This window comes from Lipotes vexillifer, unplaced genomic scaffold (genome assembly GCF_000442215.2).
Source record: "Lipotes vexillifer unplaced genomic scaffold, Lipotes_vexillifer_v1.1 scaffold168, whole genome shotgun sequence".
NCBI lineage: Eukaryota > Metazoa > Chordata > Mammalia > Artiodactyla > Lipotidae > Lipotes > Lipotes vexillifer.
Window position 1 is genome coordinate 3,494,438 of NW_006773947.1, and position 26,204 is coordinate 3,520,641.

The window sequence follows — 26,204 nt, forward strand, 5'->3', positions numbered from 1 at the left end:
CCACCACAGAGAGGAGCCCAAAAACCCAAAAAAAAAAAAAAAAAAATTACGCGCTAGCGATTGAGTAATTAAAAAAAAAGAATGAATGCCAAACAGTATGATCTCAACTAGCTTTAAGGGAGAGAAATGTATCAACATGTTAACACTGGTTATCTCTGGCTGGTGAGCATACACTCTTCTGTATATTTAAGAACAGAAAACAATTAAGTATTTCATTTAAAGATAAAAATGAAACATAAACAAGTACAATTCTATACATCCCAAATTCTAAAACTATTTCAGAGGAATCCAGTAGCAATGCCTCACCTTCTGCTGGCATATTTCTGAGGAGATGAGAGGTAGAAAAAGACCCAACTGCTTTAATTTTTTTCAAGTGCAAGAAACTGCTTAAAAAAAAAAATGCTTGTACTGCACCGTAAAGATAATATACACAGCCCATCCCCAAAGAGTCTCATTACCTTGCTAGATGCAGATGGAGAAGGATATTATAAGGGTATTGTCTTTATTCCATACACATCTCAAATTTTAACACCCAGATGTAAGCATACTCTCAGACTTTCTCCAACCCATGGTAGCCCCTGGTGGACTCCAGTTTTTGCAAGTGGTTTGAAACTCCACATGGCCCTCGAGCTTATCTGAACTACTTTTCAAAGATAACACAGATAAATACGCTGTGGTTAAATATATTTAAAACAAATAAACAAAACAGTTGCTGAATTCAGATCAGTTTTTGGTCTCTGCATACTTTCTCAAACAGATACTAAAAGTAAAACCGCTCAAGTAGAAGTCCATGATGACTTGACAACCATTCTTGAAAAGGTAGGAATCCAAGACTCAGGAGTACTTCTACCTTACTAACATTCCAGCTAAACAAGGTTAGGAGTTTTTGTTACCTCTTAACATTAAGCATAAAGGAACTGGCAAACTACCACAGGAAAGATTTAAGATTCAACTCTTGTTCCTCTGAGTAGCATTATATTTAAACATTCCAGAAAAACAAGCTTCTTACAAAAAAAAATATTGTTTGTGTGTATGTATTGTTAACCTCTCTGGTAACACATTTCAGCATTCAGAATCCTAGATGTAAGATCTTCCTAACCTCCAATCTGGATTTATTTTCTGTTATAATTTTTAAGCCTATCTAGTGGTACTCCTACCATTAAAAATGGGAATCCACTAACACTCACTGAATAAAAACAGGAACTATTTATGAAGTGTACCATATATTTATGATTGTTAGAAAACTGCTACCGAAACACTTTTATGCAGGTTCCGTCAACAATTTGTTTACATTAAAAAAAAAACCCTTAAAATCCAAATATATGTCAAAGGGAAATACATAAGGAAAGTTTAAAGATTTTGTAAAATACATATACACACTAGAAAACAACAATTAATTTCCAGATTTTTATTCTAACTTAGAAAATCTCAGTTGAACAAAGACCTTAACTTACAGGTTTTGTTGCTTTCTTCCGAATTTATCTTAAATATTCCAAAAAACCTCAAACATTGAGGTCATTATTCTGTCTTTGATACTGCCAACAAACGAGATGTTGAGGGACAACACAATAGCTCACTCCCAAAAGGTTACCTAAAAAGATCTGCAAAGGGGCCTCAAATTAAACCTTAAACTGATCTTGGTTCTTTCTATCCTCTTGCTCCTGTTTCCTCTCAGCCTCCAAAACCTGCTCTTGCTCCACTCTTCCCTATCTTAGCTGATAAAACCACAGACGGTACAGTCAACAAAATCAGGATCTGTAGGTCATGCTCACCTACTTCCTTTCCCTGAACCCCTAGGTCAAACACCAACTTCTATGGCTATCTATTCTCTCTTGTCCAATTCTACAGCTAATTAATTCAGACCTTCCTTCATTCTCATTCACTTGACCTACTGCCATAGCTCACCCAGCATTCTTACCCCAATCTATTCTTCACACAAAAAACAGAATTCTCTTTGTAAAACACAGAATTTATGTTTAAAACTCTTTAATGTAACTCCACTATATAAAGAACAAACCTCTTTTAAAGCTTACTTCTGTGGACCATTCCAGACTCATCTGCTTGCCATGTTCCCTCATATATAAAACTAACTTACCAACTTACTTCACCCCATATGTTCATGTGCTGCTCTCAAACTTCAATGCTCTTATTCATTACCTTTTTGGTTTGAAAATACACATTCTTTAAAACTCAGCTCAGGTAACTCCTCTCCTATGAAACTTGCCCTGACTCTCACAAAATTATTTTAACTCTTCTTCTGTCATATCACTTATCACACTACAGAATAATAATTTGTTTGCAAGTCTGTCATTTTTATTTGACTGTGAGCTTCGTGCGGGCTACGACTGCGTCTTAATCATCTTTATTCTCAAGACGTATCATAGTACCTACTACTAGTAGGAACCAAAATGGGTGTTGAATTGAATCCTTAATATGCCTTAATAACAATCATGCATTTTTTTCCTCAATCATTTTTTTAATGATTTTTTATTGTGGTAAAATACAAATAACATACCTGTGTCTCTGCATCTAAAGTAAGTCTCCTATAGACTGCGCAGTTAGAATATTTTTTTTAATCCATTCTGCCATCTCTGTCTTTTGGAGTTTAATCCATTTAAAATAATTACTGAGAAGGAAAAACTTCCATAATTTTGCTATTTGTTTTCCATATGCCATACAGCCTTTTTTCCCCCTCATTTCCTACATTACTGTCTCTTTTGTATTTAGTTGCTCTTTTGTAGTGAAATGTTTTAATTTCCTTCTCATTTCCTTTATGCTATAACTGTTTTCTTTGTGGTCACCACAGGGATTACATTTAACTTCCTAAAGTTATAAGAATCTAATTTGAATTTATACCAGCTTAACTTCAACAACGTACAAAAACTCTACTTGTTTACAGCTCCATCCCCACCCCTTTCAAGTTACTGATGTCACAAAATTACATCTTTGTACATGGTATGCCCCAAAACACAAGCTAATAACTGTTTTTTAAAAATCCATCAGTCTCTTAAATTATGTAGAAAATAAGATGTGGAGTTACAAACTGTTGTTAAAATAATGCTTTCTTTTATAATTGCCCTTGTATTTGCCTTTACTGAGATTTTATTTCTTCATATGGCTTCGGGTTACTGTCTAATATCCTTTCATTTCAACCTGCAGGACTCCCTTTTGGGATTCTTACAAGGCACGTCCAGTGGCAACAAACTCCCTCAGCTTTTGTCTGGGAATGTCTTAATTTCTCCCTCATTTTTGAAGCACAGTTTTGCTACATATATGATTCTTGGTTGACAGGGGTTTTTTTGGGGTTTTTTTGCCATACGCAGGCCTCTCACTGTTGTGGCCTCTCCCATTGCTGAGCACAGGCTCTGGACGCGCAGGCTCAGCGGCCAAGGCTCACGGGCCCAGCCGCTCCGCAGCATGTGGGATCTTCCAGGACCAGGGCACGAACCCGTGTACCCTTTATCGGCAGGTGGACTCTCAACCACTGCGCCACCAGGGAAGCCCCTTTTTTGTTTTTTGTTTCTTCCTTTTTAGCACTTTGAAGATATCAGCCCACTATCTTCTGGCCTCCAAAGTTTTTGATGAGAAATCTGTTGAAAATCTTAAAAGGATCTCTTATAAGTGACAAGTCGCTTCTCTCTTGCTGCTTTCAAGATTCTCTTTGTCTTTTGAAAGTCTGATTATAATGTATCACAATGTGGGGGTGAGTTCATCCTATATGGAATTCATTCTGCTTTTTGGATGTTTATATCTTTCATCAAATCTGGGGAGTTTCTAGCCATTGTTTCTTCAAATAACCTCTCTGCCCCTTTCTCTCCTTCTGCCTTCTCTTTCTAGGATTCTCACAATGTGTACGGTGGTCCACTTGATGATGCCCCACAGGTCCCTTAGGCTTTCTTCATTTTTCTTCAGTCTTTTTTCTTTCTGTTTCTCAGACTTGATAATTCCCATTGTCCTATCTTCCAGTTCACTGGTTCTTTCTTCTGCCTCGTTAAATCTCTCTTTGAATTCCCCTATGAATCTTTCATTTAAGTTCTTACACTTTTCAGCTTTGGAATTTGTTTTTAGTTTCTTTTTAGGTGATCTATGTCTTCATTGATATTTCCATTTTGTTCACACATCATTTTCTTGACTTTCTACACATCTTCATTTAGTTCTTTGAGAATCTTTAAGACAACTGTTTTAGAGTCATTGTCTAGTAGATTGTCATCTGGTTTTTCTCAGGTACATTTACTTGTTGGTTTATTTTTTTTTCCTTTGAATGGGCCATACTTTCCTATTTCGCTGTTTACCTTGTGATTTTTCTGTTGAAAACTGGACATTTGAATCTAATCATGCCATAAGTCTGGAAATCAGAGTCTTCCCCTGCTGCAGGGTTTGTTTTTGGTTTTAAAAAGGTTTTGGTTTGGTTTTGACTGTTTTAGCCTGTCTTCATGCTTACAGCCTGAGGTGTAAACTTAAGGTCTCCTTGGGTCTTTTCTGAGCCTGCACCTTTCCTCAGGTATGTGCAATGCCTTTCTAATTTCCCTCATATATTCAGTTGCTTTTGAATGTCATAGTCTTTAATGCCAGGCTCCCAAAAGGAGAAAAAGAAAAATGGAAGGGGAAGCAGAAAAAAGCACAGACCCTTAAATCCTCTGGAAGTAACTTCAGCCAATGAGGAAGGGCTTGCAACAATGGGAGGGTGCAACAATGGCTACCCACCTCTGTGCCTGCACCTCCATAATCAGAAGCAGCAATCAAGGATTAGAACACCTTGCAAGCTGATCTAAGAACACATACCTGGCTGCCTGTCACTGGGCTGGAGGGTGGGGTATGTGTAGCTCCTGCTGAGCTAAGAGCCGAAATTGACCAAAATTAACCACAATTAACCCCCAAGCCTTCCCTTGGAAGTAGCAAGCCTTCAACAGAAGCCAGAGTTCTAAAATAGTTACATCAGAAAGATTCTGACAGTGCAGTTGTTGTCTAGATGGGGAGATGGATTCCTAGTACTTCCTACTCCACCACCGTCCCAGAATCCTCTTGGTAACTATCATGACTTTTTCTGTTTTTTGGCTGCATTGCATCTTTGCTGCTGCGCACGGGCTTTCTCTAGTTGCAGTGAGCGGGGGTTACTCTTCATTGCGGTGTGTGGGCTTCTCATTGCTGTGGCTTCTCTTGTTGCAGAGCAAGGCTCTAGGCACGCAGGCTTCAGTAATTGTGGCTCACAGGCTCAGGAGTTGTGGCTCGCAGGCTGAGTAGTTGTGGCACACGAGCTTAGTTGCTCTGCGGCATGTAGGATCTTCCCAGACAAGGGCTTGAACCCATGTCCCCTGCATTGGCAGGCAGATTCTTAACCATTGTACCACCAGGGAAGTCCCCGTGATTTTTGCCATCAATGAAATTAAATATTTCCTGAACTCACTGATATTTTCAGTAAATTAGGTCAATTATTATATTATTCGTTCAATATTTTATTATTCTCAAATATAATATTGTACTTCATCTTATTTTCCTTAAAACTTGTTCAGTTAATCAAGATGCTGGTATTGTGATAACATTAAAACCTTTAGATTGTCTGGAAATGGTACATTCTGGTTTGTTCGTTCATTCATTTATTCATTCCTTCAATGAGTATTTACTAGGTGCCTACTATGAGCTCAGTACTGTTCTGGACACTGGAGAACAACAATGGGCAAGATAAAGTTCACCCTCATGGAGTTTACATTCTAGTGGGGGAGACAGAATATTATAAATGAAATAAGTAAATAAAATGTAAATGTTAGGTAGCAGAAAGTGCCAAGGAGAAAAAACAGCAGGGAAAAAAGATTAGATAAGACAGCCAAGGGATGGCCCCTCCCAAGGAAGGTTTGAGTAAATACCTGAAAGAAGTGAAAGAGAAGGCCATGAAGATACCTGGGAGAAGAGAAGTGTGAGGAGACCAGCACAATGGCAGCAGGAAAGATGAAAACTGTTTAAATTCTGGATATATTTTAAAGGGCCAACAGAATTTAGTGATAGACCAAATGAGGAATATAGGGAAAATAAAGAGGAATCAACGAATGACGATTCTTAAGACCCAACCTGCACAACTAAATTTACTGATAAGGGAGAACTATAAAACTATGATATGTCCCCTTTTAAAACCTGACCTTTTTTATTTGGGCAATCTTAGATTGCAGTCTGCTTTCCTGTAAAAGGCACCTTAACGACTGTTTTCTGGGTCTTATAAACCAAATCTTTCTCTTGACATCCCACGTTTTTAATAGTGCCAGTATTTCAGGGGGGGCATGTAGGGAGGTGGGAAAGCCTCTAGTCACAACCTGAATTAACGTGGATCCCCAGGAACCATGTGTACCAATTCCTAGAGCCATTCTGGATGTTATTATTCTGAGTTCTGACTTGTTTTTAAGAAAAGAATTTCCTTAAACTGACCAGTCTTAAAGTCCACTTGCCCGTTCCTTTTCAGATTACAGGTAAATAAAAAGTTTATACAGTTTTGTTTTCATTAACTAGATAAGCAGAATCAGACAGAATTAGCATCTGGGGTTTTTTTGAGAAACTGTGCTAACTCCCACTAGTTGGAAAGAAATCTTTAATAAGAACAGTCAGGGACTTCCCTGGTGGCGCAGTGGTTAAGAATCCACGTGCCAACGCAAGGGACATGGGTTCAAGCCCTGGTCTGGGAAAATCCCACATGCTGCGGAGCAACTAAGCCCATGCACCACAAATACTGAGCCTGTGCTCTAGAGCCCGCGAGCCACAACTACTGAAGCCCGTGTGCCTAGAGCCTGTGCTCTGCAACAAGAGAAGCCATCGCAATGAGAAGCCCGTGCACTGCAACAAAGAGTAGCTCCTGCTCGCTGCAACTAGAGAAAGCCCGTGCGCAGCAACGAAGACCCAACACAGCCAAAACTAAAACAAATAAATTAATTATTTTTTTTAAAAAAAGAACAGTCAAACACAGGTAATAATGATACTTTAAATTCCCATTGTGTTCTACATTATAAATGGTATCTTAATTATTTCCCTTACTCTATTCCCCAACCCTTTCAGTTATTTTCATAGATGAGGAAACTGAAGCTTATACCAATTAAACTTTTTGCCCAATATCATTTTAGACAGCAACAATACCATTAAAACTTGGGTTTTCTGACAATGTCGAGTACTGTTCCCTACTATTAATATTCTCCATTAAAAGAGTTTCATTAACCTTAAATAATGAAACTACCTAAAGTTTACTGACATCTTCAGTATATATTTGTACTATATTTGAAAAACTTACTGTAAAGAACACACTTTTTAAAAGTGGGCTTCCTTTCCATTAAAATAAATCCTCCACACCTTTACCTATTATATTCATCAGTAGGGGGAAAAAAAAAAAACAACTGAGTCCCTGGAGGATCAAACATTAGCTCACCCATATCAACATACCTAAGATCTCACAGTCCTCGGTGCCTTTAACTACACATTAAGAAGGAAACAGAATGTAATCCTACTGTACTCAGTAGGTCATACATGGAGACAACCAACTTTCCAAAATAGCTCTGAGTTTTCCCTAAGAAAAAGAAATAGGGAAAAAAATGTAACCTTATCACATACTTGAAAGGTATAATATATAGCAAATAATTTAGCTTACTAACAGCTTGAATCAACTAAAATCTGTAATAGTCATCTATATTAGGGGAGAGCAAACTTTTCTGTGAAGGGCCAGAAAGTAAATATTTTAGGTTTTACAGGTTATATGATCTCTTATCACAACTACACAGCTACTCAATTCTGCAGCTGTAGCACAAAAGCAGCCATACACAATAAAATTAATTAATGGGTGTGTTGTGTTCCAATAATACTTTAAAATACAAATGAAGGGCTGGACTTGGCCTGCTATAGTTTGCAACCTGTAATCTATACTATCTTGAGCTCACTTCCTGATGGAGATGAAAAAAATTAATGTAGAATGAGATAACTAGACAACAAAATATATTATTCTCTTTATTCTTCAGCTAACCTCAAAACTTTTAATAAAATCAGATTTTTAAAAAATCATTGTTAAATTATCGTGCCTACATGTGTTAAAGGTACAATAAAGTTTTTAGAAAAGAAAAACTTTTCTAGAAAAAATAAAGAAAAAATAAAGTTTTTATCTTCTAGGATACGTACTAAAAGATTTACAGATTAAATAATATGATATCTGGATCTGCTTCAAAATAAGTCAGTGGAGGAAATGGGAGGCAAGAGGGTACAGATAAGACAAAACTGACCAGGAAAAATAACTGAAGTAGAGTAACGGGTACACAGGATTCATTATACTATTCTATTTCTATACATGTTTAAAATTTCCAATAATAAAAAAACTAATAGCAACCAATCAACTTACAAACAAGCTAGTGCATGATGAATCACAATTTTATGTGCATTCGTAAAATTAACTATTTTCTCCAACTTTTAAACCAGGATTTCCCAACCTCAGCGCTACTAACATTTTGGACCAGATCACTCTTTGTTGTGAGAGCTGCCCTGTACACTGCAGGATATTTAGTAGCATCCTTAGTTTCTACCCATTAGATGCCAGTAATACTCCCCTGCTCCCTAGCAACCAGTTGTGACAATCAAAAATGTCTCCACAAAATGCCCCCGTGGGACAAAAATGTGCCCCAATTAAGAATCACTGTTTTAAACAAACTATATTGCTGTTTATGACAGACAATGTTAATTCTTACATTCTAGAAAAATGAAACTTTGATAAATTTTTGTTTTACTCTTAGGCAATGAATTATATTTATATTTCAATCCAATTTTTAAATGTAGTTTTTCCTCTACCAGTTGGGACACTGTGTTATTAATTTAACCTGATGTGTAAATATTCCTTTTTCACGCTATTTCTACAAATTACATCTGCCTACAATGGTTTTTAAAACAGAAAATGCACAGAATGGAAATCCAAAGGAGGAGATATGGTAGAAGTCCACCTGTACCTTACTGCTTTAGTAAGAGATGTGGTTTCCAAAGTGAAAGATAAATTATTTACAAACACCTAGCCTACTGAGCTTCACTCCAACTCCAAGCTTATGTGTACAGTAATAACTAACCATTTGCTTTGTATTTGAGTTCAATTAAGGAAAAAAAACCCCTACTCTTGAGAAATAGTGCTAACGTCATTCCCCACCCCACAGCTGCATCCCTATTCTACACAACATCTCATATAGTTTACAAACGTATAATATACTACTTTAAAATTCAAGCTCTAGGCAAAAGAAAAATTCCAACATCAAAGATGACTTATTTACACCTACAAAACCAATGGCTCTTTAGTAGCTGTCCAACAACTCAAGATACATACAACTGGGGGAAAAAAGCAAAAATAATGTAAGACTTCTCTTTTCAAATATATGTCATTAAAATTTTATAATTAGTAAAAACAGGCTGGTCAACAAATTTAGCCCTCAGAAATTCAAATCCATATTAAATAGCTTCCTCAGATGAGAGTGTCATTTGGACAAAATTGCAACCTCTTGTCTAGTTAAACTTTGATAGAATTTGGCTTATTCCTAAATAATCTTATATTAGACTAAAACAAATGTAATTCTAATATACTCTTTAAGTGATGAGGTTATAGTTAGCTACAACAAAGGGAGCCATCCCTCATACCAGCCATACAATGAAATTCCAATGATAGTAAAAATCATTTATTTCTCCTTTAATAAGAATATACTCTAAATTAAGCACATATACACACACAGAGCGATAAACATGCATTATAAAAATCTTCAAAAACCCATATAAAGATTAGGAAACAAAAAGACTAAACAAATTCTAGTTTACTTTTCCCCTCAGGAGATAAACAACAACAACAAAAGGCCTCTGAGTGTCACATATCAGGAAAAATCTTGCCGCACGTGATTTATATTCCTATTCCCTCAATTTCCCCAGCATGACTCATGGGTAAATCCAACTGGGCTCCCAACAACATGGTGCTTCTACCATAGCAAAAGGAAACTATCTTCACTTAGGGTTATGCCTAGAATACTGAGCGATCACAGAAAAACACAAAATGCTTCAAAGCTGTCTTTTGTCAAATTTTTCTTTTCAATCAGAAAAGCCTTAGGTTAATATTAAATTTCAAAATGAAAAAAATCCATCTCATGATAAGAAGTACCATTTCTAGGACGTTAATTTTTACTTAAAATATTCTTTAAGCTTAGTTTTAATTACCTCTGCTTCTACATCCACATTTTGCTTCAACAGTAACTTCAAAATGTCAACATGTCCATTCTGACTAGCAGCTTGCATGGCTGTGTGACCAGCACACTGTCCATTCACCTAAATAAAAAAAGAAAGGGTGAAGGAATGTCACAAATCAGAAAGAGCCAATATATACATACAGTGTAGGTTTAAAGCCAGCAAATTATATGATTCTATGAAAACAATTTAGGTTGGTGTTCTATATACCCTAGCATAGATCACCAGAAACTGGTTTCTCTAATTTAGGGCGGGATACAGGCACTTTGAAATTTCCATTGTTCAAAGAGTTATGAAAACTTTTAGGCAGTCTGCAAAGGTGAAAATAGAAAAGAAGGAGGGGAAGAAGGGACGAAGGGAAGTAAGTTACATTCGTTTTGTGTGTATATGTCTACTTGAATTATTCAATCTCAGAGTCTGTTTCGATGAAGAAAAAGCAATGAGGTGAATGGAAAAACCTTTAGAAAAGATACTGTCTGCTACAGTATAAAGAAATTCAATTCAGCCAATATAGCCAAATGCTAATGGTAGTTTGACAATGGTAGTTTGCAAACTACCGTGAAGCATACATAAATGAGTTACCAGGGTAGCTATACACAACTGCTCTAATATAAAGCAGTAATTTTCAACCAACCTTTTCTTCACTTCAGATGTTGTGTAAATGCATTACTTATTCATGGATACACCCAAGTCTAAGTGTAATTCCTTAATCCTACTACATTCACTCCCATCCATAAAACCTTTTATAAAAAAATGGCTAAGGACACCAATTACTAATATAAGAAAAGGGGGTATCATTACAGATCCCATGGACATTAAAAGGATAATATGGAATATTCTGGCAACTGCCCACAAATTTGATAGGCTAGATGAAATGGACCAATTTCTTGAAAGACACAATCTGCCAAAATTCACACAAGAAGAAACAGACCATGTGAAAGGCCTCTGTCCAATAAAGAAACTGAATCAATAATTAATTAACTTCAAAAACCAAAAGCACTAGACCCATATGGGTTTACCAGTGAATTCTACCAAACATTTAAGGAAGAATTATACCAATTCTCTACAATCTCTTTCAGAGGCTAGAAGCTGAAGGAAAACTTCCTAAGTCATTCTATGAGGGCAGATTACCCTAATACCAAAACCGGACAAAGACACTACAAGAAAGGAAAACTACAGACCAATATCTCTCATGAACACAGATACAAAAATCCTCAACAAAATGTTAGCACATCAAATCCCAAAAAGTACATAAAGAATTATACACCACAACCAAGTAGAATTTATCCCAGGTATGGAAGGCTGGTTCAACATTGAAAACTCAATTAACGTAATCCATCACACGAACAGAGTTAAGAAGAAAAATCACATGATTGTATCAATAGAGGCAGAAAAAGCATGTGACAAAATCCAACACCCATCATAAAAACTCTCAGTAAACAAGGAATAAAGGGGAACTTTCTCAATTTGAAAAAGACTAGGTACAAAAAAATTACAGCTAGCATCATATTTAATGGTGAGAAACTCCAAACTTTCCTATTAAAATTGGGTACAAGGCAAGCAGGTCCACTCCCACCACTCCTTTTCAACATCATACTAGAAATCCTTGCTAATACAGTAAGGCAAGAAAAGAAAAGAAAAGGTATACAGATTGAGAAAGAAGACAGGAAACTGTCCTTGTTCGCAGATGACATGATCATCTATGTAGAAAATCTGAAAGAGACCAAAAAACTCCTGGAACTAATAAGCAATTATAGCTAGGCTGCAGGATACAAGGTTAATACACAAGTGTCAATTGCATTCCTATATACTAACAAGTAGAATATGAAACTGAAAACATAATATCACAGCACAGCAAAGGAAATCATCAACAAAATGAAAAGGCAACCTGCTGAATAGGAGAAAATATGTGCAAATCATACATCTGATAAGGAGTTAATATCCAAAATATATAAAGAACCCATACAACTCAAAAGCAAGAAAAACAATTTGATTAAAGAATGAGCAGAGGATCTGAATGGACATTTTTCCAACGAAAACATACAGATGGCCAACAGATACATAGAAAGATGCTCAACATTACTAATAATCAAGGAAATGTATATAAAAAAACACAATACCATCACATTACCATTACACCCCCCAAAATCAAACACTAAAGTATAAATCTAACAAAATATGTATAAGATCTACATGAGGAGAACTACAAAACTCTGATGAATGAAATCAAGGAACTAAATAAATGGAGTATACTCCATGTTCATGGATAGAAAGACTAACAGTTCTTCCCAACTTGATCCATAAATTCAATGCAATCCCTATGAAAATCCCAGCAAGTTATTTTATGGATACTGACAAACTGATTCTAAAGTTTATACTGAAAGGCAAAAGACCCAGAATAGCCAACTTAATACTGAAGAAGAACAAATGTGGAGGACCGACACTACCTGACTCCAAGACTTACTACAAAGCTACAGTAATCAAAACAGTGTGGTACTGGCCAAAGAATAGACAAATGGAACAAAGGAAAAGAACAGAAAGCCCAGAAATAGCCTCTCATAAATATAGTCAAGTGATTTTTAACAAAGAAGCAAAGGCAATACAACGGAGCAAAGATAATCTTTTTAACAAATGGTGCTGGAACCACATGAAAAAAATGAATCTAGATACAGACCTTACACCTTTCACAAAAATTAACTTAAAATGGATCACAGATCTAAATGTAAAACACAAAACTGTAAAACTTCTAAAAGATAACATAGGAGAAACTCTAGATGACCTTGGGTATGGTGATGACTTCTTTTTTTAAGATACAACACCAAAGACATGATCTATGAAAGAAATAGTTGATAAGCTGAACTTCACTAAAATTAAGATTTTCTGCTCTGCAAAACAAAATATCAAGGTAATGAGAAGACAAGCCACGGACTGGGAAAAAATATTTGCGAAAGACATATCTAATAAAGTACTGTTATCCAAAATATACAAAGAACTCTTAAAACTCAACATTAAGAAAACAGCCCAATTAAAAACTGGGCCAAAGACCTGAACAAACACCTCACCAAAGAAGACATACAGGGAGGGGGAAGGGTGAGGTGTGATAGGGCGAGAGAGAGACATGGACATATATATACTAACAAACGTAAGGTAGATAGCCAGTGGGAAGCAGCCGCATGGCACAGGGAAACCGGCTCGGTTCTTTGTGGCTGTCTGGAGGGGTGGGATAGGGAGGGTGGGAGGGAGGGAGACAAAGAGGGAAGAGATATGGGAACATATATATATGTATAACTGACTCACTCTGTTATAAAGCAGAAACTAACACACCATTGTAAAGCAATTATACCCCAATAAAGATGTTAAAAAAAATAAATAAATAATGATACTGATTATAATCCATCAGGGAAAAAAAATCAAAACTCATGAGTTCATACTGATAGAAATACACAAATAAATAAATATGAGGGAGAAGAGAAACCTCCACTTTATAGCAGGATGCCAACCAAAAAAAAAAAAAAAAAAAAAAAAAAAAAAAAAAAGAAGACATACAAATGGCAAATAAGCATATGAAAAGATGCTCCACAATATATACCATCAGGGAAACATTCTTACTATATGATCCAGCAATCACATTCCTTAGTACTAAGTCTTCTCAACAGCAATTCTGAATGCTGGAAGAAAATGGGATTATTCTGAAGGAAAATAATATCTAACCTTGAATTCTATTCCCATCTAAAACCTAATAGTAAGGTTAAAAAATATATATATTGAAGGTCTATTTCCCATGCACTCTTTTTCTGAAGAAGCTACTAAAAGCCATACATCACAAAAGAGGGAATAAACTTTGAAACAGAAGGACAGAGGATACAGAAAACAAAAAATCCAACGCAGGAGAGAGGGGAAGGGCACCTCCAGGATGACGGGTGAGAGACATTCCAAACGGGCATCAGGCATGGAGAGCAACCTGGCCAAATGGAAGAGGTCAGAAGGCACCGAGAGAAATCTCTCTCAGAAGATAAAATGAATACATACCTGATGTGCCTGAATTTTTTGACAGATTACACAATTAGAGAGAATTTTGGAGAAGAATTAATTATAACAATATAGATTGCTAATAAGTGAAAACAATTTCAGATTATCTCTTGGGATTAAGAGAGACTGGGAAAAACTACAAATGAACTCTTTGGAACGAAGGAAATGTTCTATATCTTAATAAGGCTGTGGATTATGTGGGTATATGCATTTGTCAAAACTGATCCATGTATTTCACTGTATGTAAATTACACCTTAGTCTTTTTTTAAAGAACAATTATGAACACCAAGGAAAACAGAAAGTTGTGTAAGAAAACACAATCTAGTATCCTCCACAGCTTAGATATGAATGTCATTTGAATAATAACATGTACAATTAACTTTAATCTTAACAAAATTACAATACAATATAATACCACATTAAGAACCTGGAAGAGGTGTGTATGTGTGTAGTGGGGATGGGCTGGAGGGCAAAAGAAAGCTGAATCCTCACCTTCACAGAGAGGTACCAAAAGATAATTCCTAAAACATAAAAATCAAGAAATAACAATAGAAATATGTTATTGAAAGATGTGGAGGTAAGTATATGAAGAAAATCAGCTGAAAGAGGTGAAAATAGCTGCCTCTGAAGAAAAGTAAAATAAGATTGAGAAAGAGATGCTGTTTTTCATAACAAACCTTGTAGGACTGTTTTTCCCTTGAAATTTTCAGAATGTATGACATTCTAAAAAACAACTAAAATAAATTAGTAATTAAATAAAGGAAAGAATTAAGTACAATAACATGTAAATCTGTTTGACTGAATATAAAAGAAATCTGACTCTACTTTCCAAACACAAAAAACTTGAATATCTGAAGCAAGTTATTTGTGACATAGCTCATAACCAATCAAGAAACCACTGCGTCATGCTGCTGCAATTGATCTCTAATAAACCTAAAATGCCACGTGAGATCATAGAAATAAGATGTTTACACCTTATAGTTACAGATCTGATCTTTGTCAAACTATCCAGCATACTTGCACACAAAAATGTGGCAACAAAAGCCCTCACTACACAGTGACAATGATCCAAATTGACACTCAACCTACAGTCTCTTGGCTGGTACTGACATCATACTGGTGCCACAATAGTAGCAATGACAAAGCCAATGGATGACTAAGTGAGAACCAAAATTTAAATTTTGAACCCGTTTAAAATATGGCTTTTGTAAACGGTAAAATTACAACATAAACTATTAAGATTCACAAAATGCATGACCCCTAATTCACCTGCATTATAAACTACGAAACAGTCAATTTTCATAAGGAGGGGAGGGAAAAAGTTTAAATTAAATGTTTTGAAAAGACAGATGGAAAATTGCTTATAAAATTTACTAAAATATATTTTTTAAACATAATAATATAACATTTACATGAGAAAATTTCACTGAATTTCCCAAAACGACATTTACTACTTAAAAACCTAAAAGTAAATTTTGTCAATCATAAAATCTAAAAAGTCAGTATTAAGAAAATGTCAATATCTTTTAGAAATGCACAATGAAGAAGTGATGCCCAGTGTCTTCTTTAAAATACCTTTAGAAAAACAAGCAAGAAGGAATAGATGAAGCACATGTGGCAGAGTATCATAACTGTTGAAGTATAAGGTTCGTTATAACTATTCCATTCTTGTATATGCTTCAAAATAATTTTTAAAATGCTCACATCCACATCTGGTCTTTTTAGCAAATCTTCCACTTTAGCAACATCTCCATTGGCAGCAGCCTTAACTAATTCTTCATTGAGGTCACCAGATTCTTGGGTTTCAAATAATTTCTTCAAGAGTTGGGAGAGTCTTTCTGTAAAGCATCAAATAAAGCTGCTAATACAGGAGGATCTCAAACCTTAACTGCCAACAGACAAGCATTACCCATATGCCTATAATATATACTTTTCCTTTTTTATTATTTCTATCATTAATATTATTTTTGTACTATGCTACAGATATTACCCATGCATGTTATAATTACTACCATATAAAGCTGCATTAAATTCGAGCCCACAGTTATTCCCAGTTTACTCCAATTCATGTACTTCAAGTTAACATTTCAGAAAAAGAAGAGTTACATACAAACTATAATTCAAGATTTAGGAGTCATACCAAAGATATTATAAATGAACACACTACAATGGGAGTATCATAATGATACAAATTGTCTTTCAGGTCTTAAGTATATCATAATGGACACTCAGAGCTCAATGTTACAGATCTTAGACTAGATCAACAGATCAATGGTTATGTATGATTCAAAAGCAATATAATCTCTATAATGTCTGGGGAAATACTTTAGGAACAAACCACTTTCCAGTTAAAAATGGATCTCTAAGGGTTAATAACATACTTCAAAGGTGCCAATTGATTGGTTTTGACTAAAACAAGAAAGAACCAGAGATGTGTTTACATAAACCCTTTCAATATTTTTTTTCTAAATAGCATTTATCAGTAGCAAATCTACCCAGTTCCACTCCTTAACTCTTGGATCTACTTACTGGAAAGGAAAGAAGTCACAAAGTGGGGCAGAGGCCCAACACCTAGTCCACATTACTTGAGAGAAGGATATTAACCATCCTTCACTCTTTCAATTTGTTAAAAGTAAGCCTACTGTGATGCCATCTAACCTCAAGGTAAAAATAACACCACATGATTTAAACTTCAAATACATTAGCAAATTACAGCAGGAAAGACAAGACAGAAGCAAAGAAGTAGAAAGCAGTACAAAATAAAACTGGAGGTCACCCAATGTTTTCCTTTACTTTCTTACTGTTCACAGTTATGGTTCTATCTTCTTTTCTGGATGACAACAATACACATACAGTAAGCTGTAATTTGCTGTTGAATGAACTGAGTGTGTATATAAAGCGGGAGTGTAAGAAGGAAAGATTTTGGGCATGAGTCTACCCAAGCATCCAGCATACTCACATCTCAACACAGCTTTCTACTCATTGTGGCATGTATATAACTCCTATTAAATGACAAGAGAAAAAGTATAGCTGATATGTAAAAATATCCAGGAAGAAAGCCATCAGCTAGCAATAATATTGGAAATAAAAAGAAAATAAGGTAGTCTAAGAAAGTGATGGTTCTTTAGCAGAAAACATAACTTCCGACTAGGAGTAAGAATGTTGAACTTCAGGTATCTCAGATTTGATGTGGAAAAGCCCTTGATATATCCAAGAAAAAGCACATATTTATGGACCTTTTCCAGGGCATACCTTAGCCAGAACAAAGATTGTTCATCATATGAAAAGAGCAGGAAAAAACCAAAAAACCTTTAGCGAAAGTTTAAAAGATAGTTAATATTCAAGTGAGGTTATGTGATCTAGGAGAAAATCAAGAACACATATGACGTTATCTGTATACAAGAATTGGGGAATTGGGAAAGGTTCTAATGTAAACCATATTACTTTTAGAGAAACATGAAACAAAACATACCACCAGATGCATTGCTAATGGCTGATCCTGCAGATGCCACCTTGGAAACTGCTGCTGGATTATACGTCCAAGATGTTCCACAGACTTCCACCTTTAAATCACTGTCTGAATAAATTTGTTGTACTCGGCCAACTTTACCTAAAGTCTTAAAAAAAATTAGGTTCATGTTTCAAGTCTGAAGTATATACCATAAAAATCAATCACCAAGGGCTTCCCTGGTGGCGCAGTGGTTGAGAGTCTGCCTGCCGATGCAGGGGACACGGGTCAAATAAATCACCAGTTTTTACATATTTAAAGTACTAATTTTACTTCACTCCTAATAAAAAAAACTTTTAAAGGATAATCATATTCAAATGGGTTGTTTATTAGTGACAAACTTTAAAGAATATCTTTTAAAAATATTTTAATAAAACTACATTTCCACAATAATATAAAACAATCATGACAATCTATTTTATTCATAAAAGTTCACAAAATCTTGGTTTCTGATATTCAATCCTTTTTTTCTGTAAATTTATTTTGTAAATTTATTGATTGATTGATTGATTGTTGGCTGTGTTGGGTCTTCATTGCTGCGCATGGGCTTTCTCTAGTTGCGGCAAGCAGAGGCTACTCTTCGTCGTGGTGTGCGGGCTTCTCATTGCGGTGGCTTCTCTTGTTGCGGAGCACAGGCTCTAAGCACGCAGGCTTCAGTAGTTGTGGCACATGGGCTCAGTAGTTGTGGCTTGCGGGCTCTAGAGCACAGACAGGCTCAGTAGTTGTGGCACATGGGCTTAGGTGCTCCACGGCATGTGGGATCTTGTGTCCCCTGCATTGGCAGGCGGATTCTTAACCACTGCACCACCAGGGAAGTCCCCAATCCTTTTTTAACCTCATAAGATACTTCTTGAGAACTTGTAACCCAAGTAATCCAAAACCATTATCAATCTAGCCTAAAAAAAGAAAATCTGATTTCTAAAAAAAGCAATTTAAACCAAAGAGGGCTCAAAGCTTACATCTATGTTTAAATCCTTTTTGGAATCAAGCCTGATTTCAAAACAGAAGTATGTAGAAGTAACATGCTTATTAAATATATGGAGTAAGAAGAACAATTAGGTACGGAATACAACCAGAAGCAGCAGCCCTCACGTGGTAGGTACTGTTCTAAGAGCTTTATAGTATTGACTCACCTAATACATAAAATCCTGAAAGCTATGTAATCTTATTAGCCCCATTTCAAACTCAGTTCCAAAACCCATTCTCTTATGCACAACAGAATAGCCAATAACAACACTAGAAAACTGGTGAAGAGTAGTGATAATATCTGACTATTTCCTAACACAGAGGAGACTGCCCTTGAACTTGTTTTCTATATTGACCTCTCCACAGCATCTGACTCCAACTCTTGAAAATATTCCCTTGATTACTGGATGACAGCCTAATCTTTCTGCCTGTTCCTTCCCTTTTTCCACTCACTGGCTCCTTTTCCTTCTTCAGATTCCTAAGCCTGTTCATTCTCCCAAACTTTATTCCTTGTTTTTTACTCTACTTTCTTGGAAATTTAATCCACTTGACAACTATCGTCTTACTTCCAAAGACTTCAAAATATACTACTCCAGCCCTGTTTACCCCTCTCCTCACCCCAAAACACACACCAATTTTAACTTCTCATTAGACATTTTCACCTGGAATTTTCCACCATCATCTCAAACTCTTTGAGGCTGCACTTTTTTTTTTTCCTCCTTAACTGTTCTTTATGGAAAATCTCAAACACACAAAAATAGACAATTGTATATTGAATCCTGATGTACCCATCAACCAGTTTTAACAATTGTCAGCTCATGGCCAATCTTGTTTTCCCTATCCATTCTCCCCTCTTGTATTATTTTGTCATGTAAACTCTTTAAAAATATAACTTCAATACTATTATCAACCTACCCCAAATTATCAATAACTACAATAAAATAAACTACTAGTCAGTGTTCAAATTTCCGATTGCCTCACAAATGACAATTTTTTTTTAGTTTGTTTAAATCAAGTTCCTAACGAAACCTACACATTTTTTTTCTTTGCAAATTACTTGTTGAAGAAACAGGGTTATTCGTCTTATAAAGATTCATCCAATCTTAATTTTACTAATTGGTGCAGTTTAATAGATTCATCTGTCTTTGTATTTGGTGAGAAACCCTTCGAATTGGCTGCTAGATCTTTTTAACATCCTAGAAATCTTTGATAGCTTCCTTGCTATCTGGTATGAGGCTCATCTTGTTCACTTCCTGCCAAAGAACTAGAATTAGCCATTTCTCCAAAGAGCCCTGATTCTTCACAGAGGGAAAGGCTATTTCGAGACCATAATCTAGGCACTAAGGTTCGTTATTGTTACTGCAATGGTCACTGTTTCCACGCCTTTTCATGGACAGAGCTAGGAAATGGAGGGGAGCACAGTGTGTTTTAAAACAAAGATAAAATAAATCGTGAGTGTAAACACTCTCCCAATTCAAATTCCAGACTACAGGGTCTTTACTTAACCTCTTCTATACTACATCTGCGTCTCCTTTTTACCTCTCTGATAATTCCGGTCCTCAGGGTCACTGGGAATAACAAAATTAGAATTATCATATAACTGCTCATTTGATTTTTTGTCATATTACACACACAACAGTCTCAGAGTAACAATATCAACACTATCACAAACAAATTTATGAAAATTGTTAAATTTTTTTTCATGCAGTTCTGAAGGGCAAAGACCTCCTATAAGGATATAAGGACAAATTACTGTGTTTGGAAATCACTTGGAATTTCCTCTCTGTATGATTATGCCAACAGGAAACACACTTAGGTTCATCTGTGTCATTTTATTCTCCACTTTTGGGAGTTTCCTTTTTGAACTTAATTTTGTTTTCTAATTGTATAAAATACATGTGATTTCAAATCAAATCTATAAAATAAGACATATTCAAAGATGTTTCCCTTCTACCTTTGTCCCCCAATCATATTACCTTTCTATACATGAAAACTTTTTTTTAACTTTATGGTTAATCCTTCCATTGTTTGCTTTTTTAAATATAAAGTTTATATTAAACTTTATATAGTCCCAATTAACAACTAAAATGCAATCAAACAGCTCATTAAACTTACCATATCGTCTCTGCATTCCCAGCCCACTTTCTGACAGTCATACTTTATGTTATTAGAGCATATAACCATTATAAACTCTACCGTTTCCTTTATAACTATCATTTAATCTTAGTTCAATAAATAAATATTTATTTAATGATCACTACCAGTCCTTCAGTTGACATTTCTTCAGTCATTTTGGTTGTCTAAAACTAATTCTCTAATAGATTACTCAGAAAAGGCTCATGGGGACTCAATTCTCTGGATTCTTACATTTCACAGCAGTCTACAGCCTTTACAGTACTTGAAAGTCGGTTTGGTTATATATAAAATCCTTAGCTTACGTTTTCTTTCCTTGAGCACCTTAAATAAATGTTATTTCATTGTTTTCTGGCATAAAACATTGCGATCACATTTTTTTTCTTAACAACAATCTGATTTTCTTTCCTTTATAAGTAACTTGGTCTTTTTTCCTAGATACCCAAAGAATTTTTTCTTTTCTTGAAGATTCTATTATTTTACCAGAATATGGCTCTGTGTTTGGTGTTCTGGATTAGTTTTCCCAGGTATGCAACATGCCCTTTTAATATTTAATTTCAAATCTTTCAATTTCAGGTAAACTTTCCTGGAATTACAAATTTTAGCATTTGTTATATTCCATTACTTTGGTTTCTGTTTTTTCCTTTTTGCAAGGATTCCCTAATACACATATATTAGATATTCTATATTTGTCACTTTCTCTCAAATACATTTTATCTTTTTGATTTTAAAATTTTTCCTCCTTTTTACCTTCTGTTTCTCTTAAGGCATTATCTGTTGTATTTATTTGCTCTATGTTGCTTCTAGCTTATTTCATTTCTGAAATGAATTTTAAAAAATTCTTTCCTAAGTTCTACCTCATTTCTAATTATGACTTATTTCATCCTTTCATGTCTTTTATCATCTTCTTAATTTTTTAGCTCATTTTGAATTATTAGATTTTAGTTTTCTGTGCATATCTTTCTGATGTACTTTCATCTGTCTGTGGAGAAGTTATTCTATTCCTTATTCTCCTTTTTCAATAATAACAGTGCATAGGGATTCAACCATGATCCCTTCCAACTTTTGCCTGGATTTACTCTTTCCTTTGTGCCTACTGTCTCTACCCTACTCAATCTGGCTTCTATTCCCAGCATTTTCTCCTCAATGGAGGGCTCTACCCTGGAAGGGAGATTTGGCTGGTTGGTTTGGAGAGTTTATAGCCCCAGGCTACTCCAGTCCCTTCAGACTTTAGCATGGACCTATTGCTCTCACCCCAAACTGGAGTCTACAAGAGCCCTCCCAGGTTCGGCTGTCGTTATCACATTAATCTACCACACTAACCAATGAATACTCATTAGCTATTCTGGAGTTTCCCCCTTCTCAGGTCCACCTGATGCTCCATTAATTCTCTCTGCTGCCACCCACACAGATGCAGACCCTGTAGCTGTCAATGGTTTATCTTTACTCGTTCACATTTTAAGATTCAAAAGACTATTCTATCACCTGGCTTTGTTACAGATGTTTGTAGCTTTTTCAGTTATGCTAACTAATCTAGTTGTTGACTGTTTTTACCATGAGGATTTGAGAAGATTCAAATCTACATCGTCACTACTGGAATCCCAGTACTGCCCTCTAGAAATTACCTAGAGGTTTTGCTTATACAGCAGCTTAATATTGGAGACAGGCTTTGAAGTAATATAGATTTGGGTTCAAATTCCAGTTCATTATCTTAGTTCTGATTTCCTCATATTTAAAATAAGGATGTCATACCACCACCTACTTATAATATTCCTAAGACAAAGTTTGTATATTTATGTATATATGTGTAAACATATATATAGCATGTGCTGCGTATGTACGTATACATCATTCAGCACAGTGCTCAGTATAACTGGGCACTCAACAGATGGAAGATGCTATAAGGTGTCACTGATAAAGGGAAAAAACAAAAACATCTTGACTATAAAATAATTTTAAATAGTATATATAGCTCCTATAAAATACGTCAAAAAATGACATTTTAAGTAACACCACACTATAGTGAGGCCTGAAGTATATTATATTAATACATTTTTTTAACCAACTTTAATACCAAAAGCAAACAAAACAAAGAGGGATTATATAGAACTCAACTTTTTGGAGAAAATAATGATTCTAAAATATAGTCCTGAAATACAACTATCACTTATTCAATACCTAACTAAAGCAATAAAAAATGTCAGCATCATGTGCAAACTATGAAATGTCTTTGAATGAAAGCACCACCACCAACAGAGATTTTTTTTTTCTGCTGTGTTCACTAGTACATCCCTGAAGGCTAACAGGCACACTGCTTCTGCTAAAACATCTGCTGAAGGACTAAGGCAGGAAGGAGGAATGGACTGATGGAGGGACAGGACATCATGAAGGATAGGAAAGGGGGACTGGACAGGATAGGAGGGGGCAGAGAGCAAATGGGGCAGGAGCTGGGGCTGGACAGGAAGAGAAAAAGGTGTTGACCAGGACAGGGGACTGGACAACACACCAGGGTGGGTTGGGTGTCATATGAAGGGGGTGGGAGGGGAGGTATACATGGGACAGGAAGGAGGTGCTTAAATGGGATGGGACTTGGAAAGACAGGATTTGGAACAGGATGAGACAGGAGCAGGAAGTGGGCAAAGTGTAGAGCTGAAGGGGAGGATATAGCCAGGTGGAAAGGAATAGGATACAGGGCAAGGCAGTAAGGGCAGTTGGCAGGATGGAACAGGTAGTACAAAAGGAAAGAGACAGAAGGACAGAAGCAAGGAAAAGATGGAGAAAGAGAAAGATGAATGAAAAGAGGGCAGAACAAACAAATTATTTTGTTACTGCTGAACATTTGACGAAAAATGTATTGAATGACTAAATAAAAAATTGAACTGTAGCTCTTTGGGAGCAAAGCTATCTCAGAAGGCACACGTTCTGAGCTGCTCTTGCAGTCTTAAGTTTTAGAGAGGCATGCCCCCAAGTGAGAAGAGCGGCGGTGGTCCAGCACTGCTGGTGACTGGATGAGCACGTTGCTCTCATTCTGGGGTGAAGTATCAGGAAGCCTCTTTGCCTCACCCCAACATTACATTCTCCACTAAAAGCTCTATCGAAAAATATTAACTATAGCTCTTCTTTGGACCTTCCCAGGCTAATCTAACTGAAATAAGTTAGAAAATAAAAGGCATACATATGTTAAGCTGCCAATGAAGATTACAATTCTCAAAGCATTATGCTAATTTAGTTTCTAAAATCAAAGTTTTTAAAACTTTTAAAAACTACATAAACATGGTATATTTCCTAGTCCCAAATTATTTTATATGTACTTACTGGGAGCATAGCTTCAGCCCATTCTCCATGTCCTCTCTGTAGAAGTTTAATTCTTTCCAGGTCATAACAAACTTGTACAAGATCACCCACTTGGAACTGTGAGGGGCCTCCTTCTGCACCCTGAGCAGCATCCCCACTTCGGACAATGTTCGCTTTAGTGAGAACAGCAGGATTGAAGGTCCACCTAAAAATCAAAGCCAAAATTCAACATGGGTAAGTTTACTTAATTTTAGCACAAATTCTTAGTTAACCATTATAGGGAAAAAAGCTTTATAACACATCAACAGTGTAAAGCAATCCTTTACAATTACATCCTGAATGATTTGTATTTCTTTTTATGATTTTATTATACAGATTTGGGAAAAGAGTTATCCGTAATCTCACCACCCTAATATGATACACTTCTGCCTAGCACTTCTGTCTAGATTTATTTGCACTTGCATGTCTTATAAAATTGTTATTAAAAAAAAATAACACACTCAAAAAAACAACACACACTCGTTAAAAATTAAAACATTTCATAAACATGTAAAGTAAAAGTGAAAGTTCCATTTCACACAAACACACCTGGATCACCATTCCCCACCCCACTAGACACCACAGTTAATACTCCATTGCATAGCCCTGCAGATCTTCTATTAATATGCACAGTGATGGTTATAAGAGAGTTGTTTTGTTTTCCATAAGTGGGATCATAATATACATATATATATTATTCTGTGACTTCTTTTTTCTCAGAGAATGCATCTTGGAACATTTATTTTTCAATGTGACAGATATAGATCTATTTGTTTTGATTTAATGGCTACAGAGTATTCCATAGCATCAATATAGACAAATGTACTTAGCGATTCTCCTACTGACTATCATTTAAAGTAATTCCACATTTTCACTATTAGTACGAACAATACTATAAAGAACATCCCTGTATGTACAACTTTGTGCACATGGGGGTCAGTATTTCATTAGAGATTCTTAAAGGAACCACCTAATCAAAGTATGTGTTTGTTTACAATTCTGATAGAGCCAAACTGCTCTACAAAGAGTACACTATTTTCCCATACCATTGCAAACTCATGGATAAAAATATTATCTAGTTTTAAATGGCCATGTGTGGGTATCTTACATCCTTGTAATCACTGTATCAAAACAAATTTGGACTCGGATTTCTTCCTTCCTATACGTAAGCATTTTTCTATGCTGCTACCATCTGCACAACCACCATTTATTTTATTGACTACTTAATATCCCATCGAAAAGTTGTACCACAGTGTATATAACACATTTCTCCTAGTCCCATATGGTACTCCAAGGGAAAAAAGGTTCCCTAGTCAAATACACTTTTACAATATGGCATATTATACCCTCCTTTCCTTATTATAATGGTCCTTAGCATATAAAAGGCTCTGAGAGGTCACAACACACAAAACCCTGCTTACTAAATTCCTATAACCATGTAAACTTTCTAAAACAACCACAAAGAGAAAGAAGTGCCTCTGATCAGTTAAGAATAAAACTCAAAAACAAAAAGTTTTCTTTTCAGTCTTATCAGTCATGGTGCCCTTTATTTACCTCACTCCCAAAGTTCCAAAATCTACCAAACCTGTGTAGTGCCCAAACAGTAGTATTTAGTCAAGTTGTTCCTTCTGCCTACAGCGCTTCCTTGCCCAGGTGAAAACCAAATCTTTCAACCTTACTTAACGTAATATGCTCGCTTAAGTTTTCTCGGATTTGCCCAGCTGAAATGACCACTCTTCTTCTGTACCTTCAGAAAAGCCTGAACACCCATCTATCATAACTACTTAAAACATTTTAATACAGCTATTTCTGACTTTGTCTATCCAAATTAATAGAGAAACTCCTTCAAAGCAGAGAACCATGTCTTGTTTGTCTTCGTAATTCTAACACTAATCACAGGGCCTAATACAGGATAAGTATTTAATAAATTGGTGTTGAGTAAAGAATAAGAAAAGATTATTTTCTAGAAGTCAAATGTCATGTTACTAATAACACTACTGCCCAAGAAAGAATTTT

General features: G+C 35.7%; 1 protein-coding gene across 1 annotated transcript in view; it reads right to left on the minus strand.

Moving 5' to 3' along the window:
* Positions 1 to 26,204, minus strand: part of MIB1 (MIB E3 ubiquitin protein ligase 1) — a 114,710-nt gene that overhangs the window by 51,151 nt on the left and 37,355 nt on the right. The window contains exons 7-10 of the mRNA XM_007448608.1: positions 24,171 to 24,354; positions 17,721 to 17,865; positions 15,953 to 16,086; positions 10,192 to 10,299 (exon numbers count right to left, since the gene is read on the minus strand). Of these exons, the coding sequence (XP_007448670.1) occupies positions 10,192 to 10,299; positions 15,953 to 16,086; positions 17,721 to 17,865; positions 24,171 to 24,354 (571 nt within the window). The remainder of the gene's footprint in view (positions 1 to 10,191; positions 10,300 to 15,952; positions 16,087 to 17,720; positions 17,866 to 24,170; positions 24,355 to 26,204) is intronic.